Genomic DNA, 15,766 nt, shown 5'->3' with positions numbered 1-15,766 from the left:
GAGGAAGTAACGAAAGAAGCATTAGACAAAAATGTATAGACAGGAAAGAGAAGGTACAAACATTTAGTTGCCCTGTGTGATCATTCAGCGGAAGCAACAGGTACAAACACTGCGTGTATCTTATCCAAGAATGTATCTAAAACAAGAATATCTGTTCTCTTATGTTTCGATTCACATACAATATAGATATTAATCATACATTCGCACACATCAACTGGAACATTCACTTGTATTCACACATGTATTAATATAAACAGATATACACACATCACATTCATTCACACACTGGAACATTCACTTGTGTTCACACACGTATTAATATAAACAGATTTATAGACATCACATTCATTCACACACTGGAACATTCACTTGTATTCACACATGTATTAATATAAACAGATTTATAGACATCACATTCATTCACACACTGGAACATTCACTTGTGTTCACACACGTATTAATATAAACAGATTTATAGACATCACATTCATTCACACACTGGAACATTCACTTGTGTTCACACACGTATTAATATAAACAGATTTATAGACATCACATTCATTCACACACTGGAACATTCACTTGTGTTCACACACGTATTAATATAAACAGATTTATAGACATCACATTCATTCACACACTGGAACATTCACTTGTGTTCACACACGCATTAATATAAACAGATATACACACATCACATTCATTCACACACTGGAACATTCACTTGTGTTCACACACGTATTTATACAAAACGTCTGACTTCATACATAGCCTAACCGAGTCGTTTCATAATTTGTATCCTTCTTTCGAAACTTTATATATATCAGTCATTTTTGTAAATTATGATGATTTGTCTGAAGCCTAAACTACTACACCTGATGTCCTGAACTGACCATTACACCACCACACATACAGTACTGTAGAACTAACAAAAACACCAATGGACTGTGACCGACATTGACGAATCAGAGAAATCCTTTTCATGTCTCTTCCTTGCACTATAAGGAATATGACTATATTCTTTTTATATGAACAGTCACCTGTTCGAATCCAGCATCTATCCAGCAGCCAAGACCTTGCACTTATCTAAAACGTTCCTGGAACATATATATTGGAAGAGGTTCTATAATTTATAGAAGATGTCGAATTTATCTGAAATTAACACGACGGACTTACTCGTGAAAATCGCCGAGTTACAAAATGTTCAGGCGAGTCTTGTTCACTGGAAGGAATACACAAACGCCAACATTGATCATTTCTTTAGAATCAGCCTCGCCATCATGATTTTCTGTGAGTATTTGTCATTAATGTTGTTGTATTTTTATAACCATAAAAACGACATTCCACCTATCCTAATCAACGATTTAAGTAATTTTTAACCTTTTCAATAGACATTTATATTGCATTTCAGTTCGATTCTTAATAATAATTATAATTAATAATCATAATACAAACATCTTATCCTGATTGAATTTACTCACTCTGATAAATACTCGAGTCTTGATGAGGAACGAAGCCAAAATATTCTAAAGAAATCCATCATTTTATCCTGAAGTTTTTAATCAATTTAAACGATTCCTTTAGGTATAACCTTTGTTAGGATAAAATCTAAATAAATGATGAGTTTAAACAAAAAGAGTTTGAATAGGTTTCTTCTCGTTTGGTGTATATCTGGAACATGTTCGTGTACAAATCACGTAGACAATGATAACGTTAAGTATTTACAATCTTTCGTGAGGATTCCCAAAGCGAATGTAGATAAAACGACGACAGATATCTTAATTGTGTTTAACGTAGGTATAGCTATATGTATGTATACACTGTGGTATATAAATATATACATACATATATGCCCTAAGGCGATGTCACGACGAAGGGATCTCATTAGAGACCTTAACATGGTTTTTTTTTATCGTTGACACTAGAATGTGTACTGTTGTCATATATATAGAAAATTGATATAAGCGTGCAACGGAGAATTGCCAACGTTTGTTCACTATGACGTCATAGATAATCATTTAAATTCGTCCCTGTTCGTCAGCTTCATAACTGAGTAAGAGAAAACTATGACCTTGACCAACGTTTTACGACGTAGTCCTGTTAGTCGAACAATCTTAAATCTACTGTGTACAATACGTACATTCAATATTATTAGAAAGAAAGAGTATATCTTAATACATCCGATGCCTTGTGTCAATGCCCCCAAAGACAGATTTAACTACTGTTTAATTGTGTCAGGCTTTTTCATGTCAAATCACGAGAACACTATGCGGTCAGCGATATCTTCAATTTTACCTTAAATTAAATGTAAACAAAATCGCTTGTGTTTTGATCAAGCTGTATTTGTAAAGCGTAGATACATATCCTGACAGTAAATCACAGGATTATCAATACCCTGGAGCCATGGTTAACTCCTACTGATGTGTGGATAATGGTCAATGGGATATCAACGTAACGACACATGACTGTATAGTTCAGACTGAATCAAGATTTCAACGGGCTTTCCATGTTCCTTCCTACACAGCGAAACAAAATGATTTTTCCAAATACAACTACTTTTAAAAAAATGATTTTGGTCTTACAAAACGACGAATAAAAAATACTGACATGTCAACAGGACATGAGTTCAAATTCGCATTCGAGGAAACGACGTCAAATATAAAGAAAAGAAATATCTACAGGCCTCGAGACTCCTGAATATGGACAATATTGAGATCAGGTGTAAAGTAAGGATAAGCGTCCTCTGATTCACCGACGTTACCCTCCGTAAAATTCTTAGTCCAGGTCCATATTGTAAGTAGTGTTACATTAGAAAGCGTACACAACAGCAGTACCACCGTCACACAAGGAGATAGAATTTTGCCAATAATATCAGTCGCAATTAATCAGAATGGACATACCTAGTCGATTCTAGAACTATGCATGATACTGATAGTTTAGCTACATTATATTCGTCACGCAACATCAATCTGCCAATATGACTTGTTGTTACTTAAAGGTTAAACTTAACAAGTGATAAGTAAAAACAAATATTAAAAAAATATGAATCGGCATAATTCTTTATCATTTGAAAGGGTTAGATTGATATTTTAAAGTTCAATTTTCACTAACCACTTGTTAACAAGGACTGACAGGTGACGCATATGTTTATCCAATAAAATTCAATAATGTTGATATTATTAACATGTGATTTGGCTTTCTGAATTTATCAATGATGTAAGGAACATTAGTGGTGGACTTCTGTCAGACATCATATACTTTCGAATCAGTTATAGCTATACATATACATAAATATGACGCTTATTGATAATTGGATTAATGCTAAAAAGATATCAATAATATCTTCTGATCAATAACAATAATCACAAGATTTAAAACGTGTCGTTATACATAAGATCCCATCTATGTCTCTTGTCCTAATGTTGTACCATTAAAAGAATATCTCTTATTTCAACAGTGTTGGATATATCATAATATAAAAGTATTTAATGGTAATTACTATGGATAAAAAAACAAACGAACAAACAACAAATAACAAAAAACCCCAAAAAAAACCTAAAATACAAATACAAATAAAGAAAACAAAACAAAAATAATGAAAAAAACAAAGATAATAAAAGGAAAATACTAATGTAATTGAAATTCAAGCTCAAATATGTAAATAAAAGAAAGATTTACAAAGAGACTCCTAAAAAGTACAAATTACGATTTTGTTTTCCTGACGATAGGGGTTCTTCTGCTTCAATGACGTCACATGTCATGTAAATCTTGATAAATCCAAGTGAGATAAGTAAGGTATGTTGCACAGTTTACACTGCCTCCAGCAAAGATCTCAATGTGGATGACTGACAGACTAGTCTCCTTCTTATCACAAAGAGGTTGGAAAAGAAAACGAATCCTTTGTCGCGTCCGTAGGAAAATGAGCAGAAATAATGTTTCAACAATTCTTGGTAGAGATCCAAGCAGGAATCTGTGTATTAGGCCGACCTTCCAATGATTATTGCAGAAACAAAAACAAGTATGGCACGCTTACATTCTGATTAGGTTGTGCGTCGCACAGAGACAAGTAGAATAGCAGCCTCTATCAGACGCCCACACAATCTACATACATTTTCATACGTCCAATACAAACCTACTTATGGACAGCAAAATACTGACCATTGGATCTAGATTTTGCTTTGGTAGGATGCTGAAGATATAACTGGAAATAAGGTGATCAGCTCATCAACTCGTTCCATTGTCAGGATGCACCTCACAAGGTTTTCATGCCCATCTGTGTTACTGGTTTCTACTTGTACATGATTCGTTATCATGTCATGAATTATTACTACTGTCAAACTATATCGTTATTAGTCGAAGTATTCTGGATGGATGTTCCAAAAACGTTTTTTTCTCCATAGTTACATTCTCAATATTCAGATTGAATATTGCCTTTGTAATAATATCGGACTGACAAGCTACAAAATCACTTACACGATATAGATTGATCAAAAGAGAAAAAAAGTTCGTTTACCGGTCGGTAAGTATGACATACTTTTAAGTGATGATATTTTGCCTCTGCGAAAACAATTTGTCACGTGCTTTTTCCTGGTTAAGAGTAATGCTTCACACGAAAGGCCATTACAAAAAGAGTAATGTTTTGCTATATGACGGAGAAATCCTCTTTTGTGATAAGTCAAGAGGTCACGACAATTTTTTTTGTTTGTGAATTCATGAATGAGAGTTTATTATTGCGAATTGATGATTGAATACAGTAAAAAGGAATCTCTATGAAGCAAATTGCAAATCGCAAATGGTTAGTCTAAACTGGGAATGAACATATTTTTATGCTGGCCTCTGGTAATATCCCCTTTGTTAGGTCAAACCTCATTAATCTTAACAAGGTCAATACTTTTGTAGTTAAATATTTTCTGCTTGAGGCCGAACACTTGTGAGATGTTCAGTGAAGCATGACTGATCCGATATCGTGATAAAGAATTCGGATACATGTCGGACTAATATGACTCCCTTATATGGATTTAATTAAGACTAGGTCAACGTGACTTTAAGATAAACCCATCCAATTGGGCACCGTCTTTTGATGATCTGTGCGGATCGATAGAACTCAAGTCAAAAACAAACGATGAGTTTGATCGGAAAAGGTACATTTAAAAAGAAATAGTAAATGAATTTTAAGATAATATTTTTATCGGCATTCATGTAGATAGTTGTTAAACATGTTATTACAGCCAGCACAATACGTACATCAATAGCAGTACGCTTCACGCAGGTCATTTGTCTGATCAAGGCAGTCGTGTTGCCATTGAAACGTCATAAAAAGAATAAAAAAAAATAATAAGAAGAATTTCTCTCATATTGACAATAACGACTTGGAGGAAGTGTTCTGAAATATGGAAAACATGTTCATCGTTGCATCACAGTTAGATAAACTCCTTAGTTGTGAGTTGGTGTAATACTGCATTTGTTCAATTTATACGGCTGCGTTTATCAAACGAGTATGAAACGAAATGTTTGCTTAGTTAATTATGTAATGGTGTTTATGCTTGTTGCCCCGTTTCAAGAGGTTTTGTTTCCGGTTCAGTGATGCAGGGAGGGTTCGCCATGTTGGAAGCCGGCTGTGTAAGAAGCAAGAACGCTACCAATATACTCATCAAGAATCTGCTCGACTCTTGTAAGTACTTCATCAAGACGCTTGTAAGTAATCCGTAGTACCGCGAACTTCATTTCTCTTTTGAAAGCAATTTTACAATAAATCAGAAACTTTAACATTCACATATTCGTCAGAGACCATCAACCGGTCATTTAAGTATCAAATAAAACCTTCATCTGACAGGGTTTGTTTATTGTCACTATACTTATTTTAGCACCAATGGACATTAGCGAATCATCATCTTTCAACAAATTAGTGTAATTATGGATTTGAGCATGCGAAACATGACAAAGAGAAATTAAATAAACGCAATTCAATAACTTCAGTTAGCGAGATCATATGTCAACACAAATGTTAAGAAAGCGCTGAAATCCACATACATTAGTCTCGGTTATCTATATGTGGCTATATTGTACGATACTGAACCTGGAAATGATGTTGATATGTTCATTTTTTTCAGTCATAGCAGGTTTCGCTTATTGGTTGGTTGGTTACGCCTTTGCTCTCGGAGAGGGAAACACCTTTATAGGACACACCTACTTCGCACACCACGATTTAAAGCCAGAGTCTTACTCCCTTTGGTTCTTCCATTACGTCTTTGCCGCGACTGCAGCGACAATCGTTTCTGGTGCCGTGGCTGAGAGATGTGACTTCATCGCCTATCTCATCTACAGCTCTATTATAACAGGTAAAAGTTAACATACGTTATAAGAACTATGATAATAGCGATGGTATTATCGTCAGGAGTCAGGCTTACTTGGGAACAACTTTACAGAGATCTTCAATAACGATCAGTATATCACTACACCATTCAACCTTTTTGGAAGATTTAATATTCAGAATAGACGGCATTCAAGTTCACCGTAAGTCATTGTGAAATCCTGTAACCATTCCTCGTTTGTCCACGTCTGTCATCATTTCATTTTCTTGTGAACACAACATGAGTTAGTATGAAGGCATTCCTTCCATACGATATCAGATGAGTTCGACAATGTCAAGGCTTTGATTGTAAATAGTGTAATTGTGTAGATGTAGTGTTTTTAAATGTAGAACAAACAACAGGAAAATGCCAACATGACAACATAACTTTAATTTAAACTCAAATCCAATAAAACGTGGGCAAAATATGAACAAAAGAAATATTTTTATGGAGACTCCTGGAAAAGTACAAGGAGAATAAGACCAGATGGTCCGGAAGGGTAAGCGTTTTCTTCATCGACGAAGTCCACCATGTAAACTTCGGTTAATCCAATAAGTAATGTCACGTTCTCAAATGACAACAAGGTTACAACAATGAATTAAACATGCAAACTAACGAGCATCAAACACTTCCAGTTTAATATCGCACAAAGACACACTATGACGACCGTGAAACTTCCCTTCTTCTTCCGCCTGCAACTTTTGAAACCCTGTTTTACGACTTTGTCCGTCAGACAAAACATATTGCTTCTTCGATTAGGATGGGGTTTGTTTTACGCTTCAGTATAATATAATAATAATAATATAATGTAGATATTTCACAAAAATAATGTTTTTATGTACATGTTAAATGAAACTATCCGTTACCTAAAATAAACTAGCTATAACTTCTCGTTTTGATAACGTGATGATGTATAAAGCTAGGTTAGAATATCAAGTGATTCAAAGACAACAGTCGCCTAAAGCTGTAATTATGTTCAGTCTTTTACTCAACGATTAAGATATGTGTATTTACGAAAAGACTTCACGCGTCCAGGTTTTGTCTATCCTGTATTGGTTCATTGGGCCTGGACACCAGAGGGTTGGCTCGCTCAGGGCTTCACGTACGACCATAATGGAGAAACACTGACCATATTCTACAGGGTTAGTATAAACAAGTGTATGAACTAACACAGACGAATAAAACCTTTCATTGAAAAAGCATAATTCGATACAGCTTAATCAAAATGAATTAAGCATGGTCAACTTTCCGTTACTCGTAAACAGTTACTATCAACATTTGTACATACATAATATAATTACTGATTGATGTGGTGTAACGGTATATCTTATAGTATAACAATGCTAAAATTGTGTCGTCAGCTTGTACGCTTAAATCTATTTAAGACAATTCTTGTGAATCCAAACGTTTCTCAAACCGGTAAATCAATTATAATTAGCGAGAGCAGAACCAGTTGATATTGTTTTCAATATGAATCATATTTCTTGTTTTGAGTAATGGATATGTGTGTCATAAAAACGTGTCTCATGGAAAAAATTAAAACGTCCTTCCTCTGTGTAAAGTTTAAAAATATGGTTTTGTTGACATGTTTGCAGCATTCTGTGGTTGTTTTTTCTTCGCTCTTCTCCAGGACTTCTCTGGCAGTGGTATAGTTCACATGTTAGCCGGCCTCTCAGCATTTATCGGAGCTAAGGCACTTGGTCCAAGAATAGGACGGTATGATGACGTCACTGGTGAACCACGTGATATAAAAGGACATTCAATCCTGGTATGAGATATGCTCGTCCGCTGAAAGACCGAAAGGTCAAAATAGTGGACGTAAAACATGTTAAAATAAAATGATATGAGAATTTCATTGATTTTTCTCGCCGTACTTTTGTTCGGAATGTTGGCAGATCTATCCATTCATTACTCGTATATCAAACTGCTATATGAAATACCTGTGAAATTTGTTAACTTCCTGGTCCTGGAATATAGTTTAAAAATACTCTCACAATCGTCAGCTACATTCTCACTGATGACAATTCTGACAAGATTTGGTAGGTTTGTCTGAACTTCTTGATAACTTCAAAATTTGGTCTTAGTTTTCTTTCTAGGATAATAAATCAAACTCTGTTTAGAATTGTCTGCCCTTGGTGATAATTCCAACTCTGTTCTTACAGTTGGCTGCCCTTGGTGGATTTATCCTGTTGTTTGGGTTCCTCGCCTTTAATGTCTCGGCCGCGGGATCACTGTCCGGAGAAGGTCAAGGAGAACTTATCTCAAAGATTGTGGTCAACACCATCATGTCCGGCTCTGCTGGGGGTCTTGTCGCCATGGTGATTCAATATATCAAAGGAGACTCCAAGTGGAATTTTAGTACAACACTAAACGGATCACTATGCGCTATGGTGAGTGTTCCTTGGTCTGTTTACTGTTGTTTTCTGTATTTAGTTGCTTTGATGAAAAATAATTTTGAATAATAAACATGTACTCATAATTATTTTTCCGCAAAAACTAAGAGTTCCATAACTGATACTACTCTATTCTATTTACATATGTAAACTAATGTTCTCATACCTGTAAGATCCAACTGCATCTCGAATTTAGTTATAAATTTAATTATAGGCATGTTAGCTACTAGTATGCCACGTTTAATTCATTAGAACAGTGGTACGGTCCAGAATATTTGATGTTCTTATGAAATTATGAGACATATGAATTTAACGAACGTTTTAAATTACAAAGTTTAGCGAACACCTACCTCTAGATTTTATCATTGTTTTCGACCATTTATTATTTTGTTGAAATGTGTTACCTTATCATAAAGCGCAAAGCAAAGCAACATTTCCGGGATGAATTGAGATTAGCCTGTTTAATAGTAGTATAATAGGAGAAGACGGGGACTGGAAACTTTCCAAAGCATTTGTTTCCTTATTGATCCAAAAAGTGCATTGAGATGTCTGATGTTTCCTCAGACGCCGCCAAGTTTAGAAAAAATGGCTGACATTTCCAAGAAAGTAGCACTTGTATAATGCAGTTTAATGCATTATTTGGCTCCGCTGTATGTTATTGTAAAATTTTGTACAAAAGTGTTTATCTTCTGTCTTTTGTCTTTTGTACAATCCACATAAAGACATGTTTATCGTATCACTATTTGAGCCCTGGATATCAAATGATAGGAATTATATATATTCACTCCCAAATGAACAGCCAGGTGGAAACTTTGTTTGGACATGGCGTGTTTGTCTTTATGCACGTTCTAAAGAATATTTCACTCAGACTTAATCGTAGATAACAAAAAAAAACAAAATCAGAACACGTAAATTATCCCGAAATCTGAGATTGAACTAAGCCACTGTAACCCGCTCTGGGATAGGTCCATCATGATATGGTGTAATAACGTTTGATTGGTTATTTGCTGATGTAACCTGTCATGTGATTGCGTCAATGTTGATGTAAACTGCTATGCTATTGGTTCAAAATGTTAATTAATCTGTGGTTATGTGATCTGTCCGTTTGTTAATGTTTATGTTATTTTCTCACCTGATTGGTTTATTATTTTCTTATATTCGATGTTTGAATATTTATAGAATACAGCGTTATTGATGTACAATTGATCGATAGTTGGTTTATTGTTGTCTGCTTTCAAATATTCTGTAACTGGTCGATAACTATAGAAGTTGTATGTGATTGTTTTTTTACAGTGCGCTATTTGTGGTTGCGTGGACAGTGTACCTACATACATAGGTAAGGCTTTAAGTAGAGTTACAATGGCAATATGTAATACGTATATATGTAATAATCTTATATGATAATTTCGACATTATCTTCCGACGTACTATCTTTTAACCTCGTTGGTATATTTCATATAGAGACATTGTCAACTGTCAATGACTGACATGTAACTGCTTGAAATCCTAGTCATTAATATGTAAAATTTATATCATCTGCGGCGTCACAATAATGACATCATATTACCATCTTGTTATATAGAAAGTAACAAAACAATCCTATAAATACACTCTAAACTAGTAATGATTTAATCGGGGGGGGGGGTATACACACTGAATGAATATTGATTTATAGGGGATCATAGACTCTAATCTGATAATTATTTAATAGGGAGTCATACACTCTAAACTAATATTAATTTAATTGGAAGAAGGGGGTCATACTCTCTAAATAAGTATTGATTAATAGCAGGTCATACAGTTTGAATAAGTATTTTTTTTAATTGGGAGACATCCACTCTGAACTAGTATTGATGTTTCAGGGGCTCATTCACTCGAAACTTATTTTGATTATTAGTGTATATGTAGGGAGGGGGAGTCATACACTCTTAAAGTAAGAGGTATAATATGTCAGTGGATGTCGAGGTTATCGTTTTCTCTCCGTGTCAAACGGGACATTAGAGATGAGGGGGGGCGTGTGTAAGTTCTTTTTCCATAATGTCTTAAGAATCTACGCACATAGCTTTACATAGTGTCGCTGTGTTACCTATGTATATTGGCAGAAATAATGGACGATTTTGTTATTTTTTACGACTGTATGTAATAAAGCCATGAATACGATATAGGCAATCTGTCTCCGTCGCAAGAAAGAAACTATATTTAAGGAAAGGTATTTGTGTACAAATATGATAACGCGTAAAACACGTAGATGAAAGATTCTCCGTGATTATTAATTATACATCAAGTTCTAGTGAAACTGGTCTGTATTCAGAGATCTGAAGTATATAAGAATGTAGTGATGATTTTGTTCACAGCTGTGATTATAGGAGCAGTAGGTGGGGTGACATATATCTTTGTCAGCTGGTTCGTCCTCTACAAGTGTCGAGTCGATGACCCATTGGACGCTGTAGCAGGTAATGACGCTCTCAATACTTAAGGTAAGCGATGTGTCTCGTAACTTTATCTCACCTACACTAGCTTAGAGCTATGCCCTTTAACTTTATCTCGGCTTGGTGATAAACATGGCTTGGTGATGTGTCGCGTAAACATACACTAGCTTAGAGCTATGTCCTTTAACTTTATCTCAGCTTGGTGATAAACATGGACAGGTAGGTTTACTTAAGGTAAGCGATGTGTCGCGTAACTTCATCTCACCTACACTAGCTTAGAGCTATGTCCTTTAACTTTATCTCAGCTTGGTGATAAACATGGGCGGGTAGGTCTACTTAAGGTAAGCGATGTGTCTCGTAACTTTATCTCACCTACACTAGCTTAGAGCTATGTCCTTTAACTTTATCTCAGCTTGGTGATAAACATGGGCGGGTAGGTCTACTTAAGGTAAGCGATGTGTCTCGTAACTTTATCTCACCGGGACTCTGGCTTAATGCTATGTCCTTTAACTTTATCTTACCTTGACTCTAGTTTAGCTTTGTATCTGGTAACTTTATCTCAGCTGGACACTAGCTTAGCCTCCTCTCAATTTGGCAATGTAACAACGACAAGCTTGTTTCCCTAAGGTTACCGTTGTGTCTGGCACGTTTAATACATATACTGCAGATTGTGACAAGGGTTAATAGGTTTATACCAGGTAAGTGTTTGGTGAGTTGATGTTTATATCATACAATCACAGATATATGCTTCGGGTAAAACAAGAATTTCACACGTCAGGTCAACCGCTGTCAGTAGATTGAAGTCGTTCTTAAATTTGCGCAGTTTTTACTCTTCATGTACCCATTAGTGATGCTAAAAGCCTGAACTAGTTTGAAATCTGGAGGTGACAAAGGAAAATCCCCAAAATTGTCGATCAAAACACGATCTCATTCTTACAACACCTGTTGAGCATGGATAAATATAGATTTATTGGTGATATTACCTATCATTGAAGACACTTACATTTTAAATACCGATTTATTTTTCAGTTTTAGACTGGGTATTTTTGAAATCATGACTATCGAAATTTTATTTCTAGTTCCGAAACTATAATGATGTCTTTGTTTAACTAAATTTTAGGAAAACCTTCTATGACCGTTCCTGGTAATGGGACGTTGTATACGACAAGAAACGGGTCCTTTAAGACGTCATTCTTTATATATGTTCTGATGTAAATGATTTAGTAACCAATACGTTGGGTAGTTTTCTTGTCAGTCGACTGTCCAGTTCAGTAGCTTTGATGTAGTTTTTTTTCTATTCAGTTCATTTCGGAGGTGGTTTTGCAGGAGTTGTGTGTGTGACACTTTTTCAGGAGAAGGTCGGGATTATTCTCCACTGGAATATTGAGTCTGGTTTGGTAAGTGTCGCGTTCAACACAAAACAATGTTTGTATTTTAACAGCTACATCTGAATTGTATATGGTCAAATGCTTTCAAATCCAGGGTGTATACTACGGAAACTCGACTTCATCATCCACTGCTCTGTTTGCGCCATCTGCCGGTAAGCCCCAAGCCGACCCGACAAGAGGATGTGTGACCAAGATTTATATGACGGGTGTCGTAGATGAAGTAGAAGATGCTTATTTTTGGGAACACCTGGGCCCGTATTCATGACACCATTCTCATGCTCAAGCATAGATTTTGTGCTCAAGCAGACTTTTTTTTATCATTCTCCTAAATCATATAAAATAATACAAATGTCAAATATAAACATTGAATATAGCCTTGACTTGAAGTCCTTTCAAAATTGTTTTAAATCTTAGGCAAAATCAGCCTTATTTATTAATTTTTAACTTAAACAAGACATAAGGCTTCAGCATAAAATTCATGCTTGAGCATGAGAACGGTTTCATGAATACGGGCCCCGGTCTTATTCTTCTTGTACAGTTTTCAAGATTATCCGTTTAATATTCTGTTTTTTTTCCACATTTTGCCTTAGTTTTATTTAATTTGAGTTTATGCTATGATTCATATGTTAGTAGTTTCTTGTCCTGTTGATGCAAGTTTGTCTCAAACGAGAAAGGATCATTTGTTGTAGACTTTGTAAATTTAACATTTGTTTTGTCGCGCTGAACTTTTCCATATGGATTACTAAGCTTTCATTGTGTTATCTGAAAAAGAGTTCAGCATAAGCCAGGACATGACGACATAATTAAATGAAAATAACCATATTTACTTAAAGCTTAATCATTTTATGAAATCTAGCTGGGTGGATTAGTCATATATACAATTTATTCAATTTCGTGTAAATCAGTCTCTCGTAAACTGACAACACTTTTGAGCTATTCTAATCACGTGACTTATGCCACATTCTAACCAGTGTTGTAATTTTTACAGTCTCTAGCTTGGCAGTGTGTGGGGATTCTGGCTGTAGTGACATGGACTGGGGTTGTTTGTGGTGTCATGTTCTACAGTATGAAGGCCATGAAGATACTACGTGTCCCGTTAGAATTCGAAGTGAAGGGTAAAACATCAGGATATATATATATATACATATGAATATTTTAAAGATTTTATTTAGTATAATCTATTGAAACAAAAAGCAAAAAACAACGAAACTTTTAAAAATATGAGAGTTTGATCACAGACAACTATAATTCAAACAACAAATCTACATTATTATTTAAACGGTATCTGTCTCCTGCCCCGCATGACGTAACCATGGAAGCTATATAGTAAATCGTCAACATTGCTAGTGCACAACCTGTTCTTGCCTGCATGGCAATGTCATTTATATCATATATAAATACCAAATGAAGACAGATCCAATCAAAACATATTTTTTTATTAGTTCATATTATCCTCAACTGTTGATCGGATCTAAGTAGCTTTATTCGTTTGATATGCATGTCTTTGTCGACAAGGTATTGACATACCAAAACACGGACAGAGTGCCTATCCGGCGGAGGCGTACGGTGATAGCTGGGGATTGGAAACAATAGACGATGTTCAGGAACCTCCACAGAAAGAACATCCTGGTAATCAAATATGTAATTAGAAATATGTAGAGGAGTTACCTCCCTTCTATCGACATTAGATTATCAGCATACAGATAGTTCTCATTAAGAAGTTGTACTATCTATCCCCGTTTAGGATAATTCAAACTCACTCAGGTCGGTCCTGTTGGGTAGTGTGATTAAAGATCAATAAACCAGTTCCGGTCAACATCCGCCTGGCTTCAAACATTCTTCTATCAATTTGATCATTTTTTTTTTCAAATCTAAACAGAACATTTTAATAGAGAATTCTAGTATAGTACGTTGCTGCACATAGATGTTAGATACGTTTACTGATAAATAGTATGTTCACATATATATATATTTGCCATCGCATAGCATTGCTACGATGTTACCTTACCAATGTCAGCTGTGTATTACCAGCTAATGAATTGCCAACAACCTAGGAATATTTCAAGTAATTCGGCAAATTGAGATTGTCTCCCCTTATGATAGAATGAGAATTGAAAACGGTAAATATAAGGATTGAACTAATTAGATGCAAATTCAACATCAACAGATTACATGCTTCAATGAAGTTGCTCCTATAGTGTTGGCATTCACATGTCCATGAACGCCAAATGAGAGCCATTGAATACTTCATCAAATCCTCTTTAAAATCCTTCATATCTCTAACACAAACCTCGATTCAATCAAGCAATTATTCTATTCAAGGAGTCGTTACATTTTTACATATACACTTCATTTTCTTAGTTAACAATGCTTGTGTCTTCACATGACTTAAATCTCAGTATGTACGTTTTTCAATTATTTTTCTTAATGAAAGTTTTGTATATTGTACTCTTAAACAGTATTTAACAATTTACGATTTTAATCTATTGTGTTTTCACACCAACGCGGTTTTCACAAATTTGTTGCTATCTACATTTTGGCAGACCAAAAATTCCGAAAGGAGCAATTTTTGTTTGGTTCATATTAACATATTTTTTTTTCTTTTTTATCCAAACAGACACAAGAAACAGAAAAACAAATGAAAACAACATGGATGTCTCGAATGGATCCTTTGTATCTGATGTCACCGCAACGACACATATATGACGTCACAATTATCTGTCATTATTTCCGTGCTTATCTCATGTAAATATTTATCATTAAATTCCTATACCTGTTTAAATATTTGTGTTGTTATATAGATACACAGTTTACATTGTCTATAAATAGAAACACTTCTATTTTAAGTAAAGAGAGCAGTTTTACATTTTTAATTGTTTGATTGTAGAAACTCAGTCTGGTTGACCTTTACTCTTAGTACTTCCGGTCAATCGATGTCGTAATGATGTGTCGTTACTAAGACATTGCTGCGAGGTGTTCTAGAAGGACAAAACTGCTGAATAATACTGTATCAATAATCAATGGCTTTTGATATGTAATTCTATATTTGTATTGAATGATGCCTTTGTGTGTTTGCAACAGAAACACTGAATTAGTGCTAGACAGAGAATGAACTTCATCGATTCATACATCTGTTTTGTCCTTCTAGGACTCGTCAAAGTGATTGGAACTTATTAAAATCAAAATCAAAAGTGTACCAGACTCGC

General features: G+C 35.0%; 1 protein-coding gene across 1 annotated transcript; it reads left to right on the top strand.

Annotated features, from left to right (window-relative positions):
- The first annotated feature begins 1,139 nt into the window (after positions 1-1,139).
- LOC132544515 (putative ammonium transporter 1) lies at positions 1,140-15,266 on the top strand. The gene is made up of 12 exons (XM_060208122.1): positions 1,140-1,290; positions 5,582-5,671; positions 6,111-6,338; positions 7,386-7,492; positions 7,981-8,118; positions 8,513-8,740; positions 10,037-10,079; positions 11,098-11,196; positions 12,475-12,569; positions 13,549-13,675; positions 14,076-14,189; positions 15,178-15,266. Exons 1-12 carry the CDS (start codon positions 1,140-1,142, stop codon positions 15,264-15,266), a joined length of 1,509 nt encoding a protein of 502 aa, XP_060064105.1.
- The last annotated feature ends 500 nt before the right edge of the window (positions 15,267-15,766 follow it).

Source organism: Ylistrum balloti, unplaced genomic scaffold (assembly GCF_031769215.1).
Source record: "Ylistrum balloti isolate Yb309-2 unplaced genomic scaffold, AGI_CSIRO_Ybal_v1 Utg369588, whole genome shotgun sequence".
Taxonomy (NCBI): domain Eukaryota; kingdom Metazoa; phylum Mollusca; class Bivalvia; order Pectinida; family Pectinidae; genus Ylistrum; species Ylistrum balloti.
This window is presented reverse-complemented; position numbering and strand designations above follow the sequence as displayed.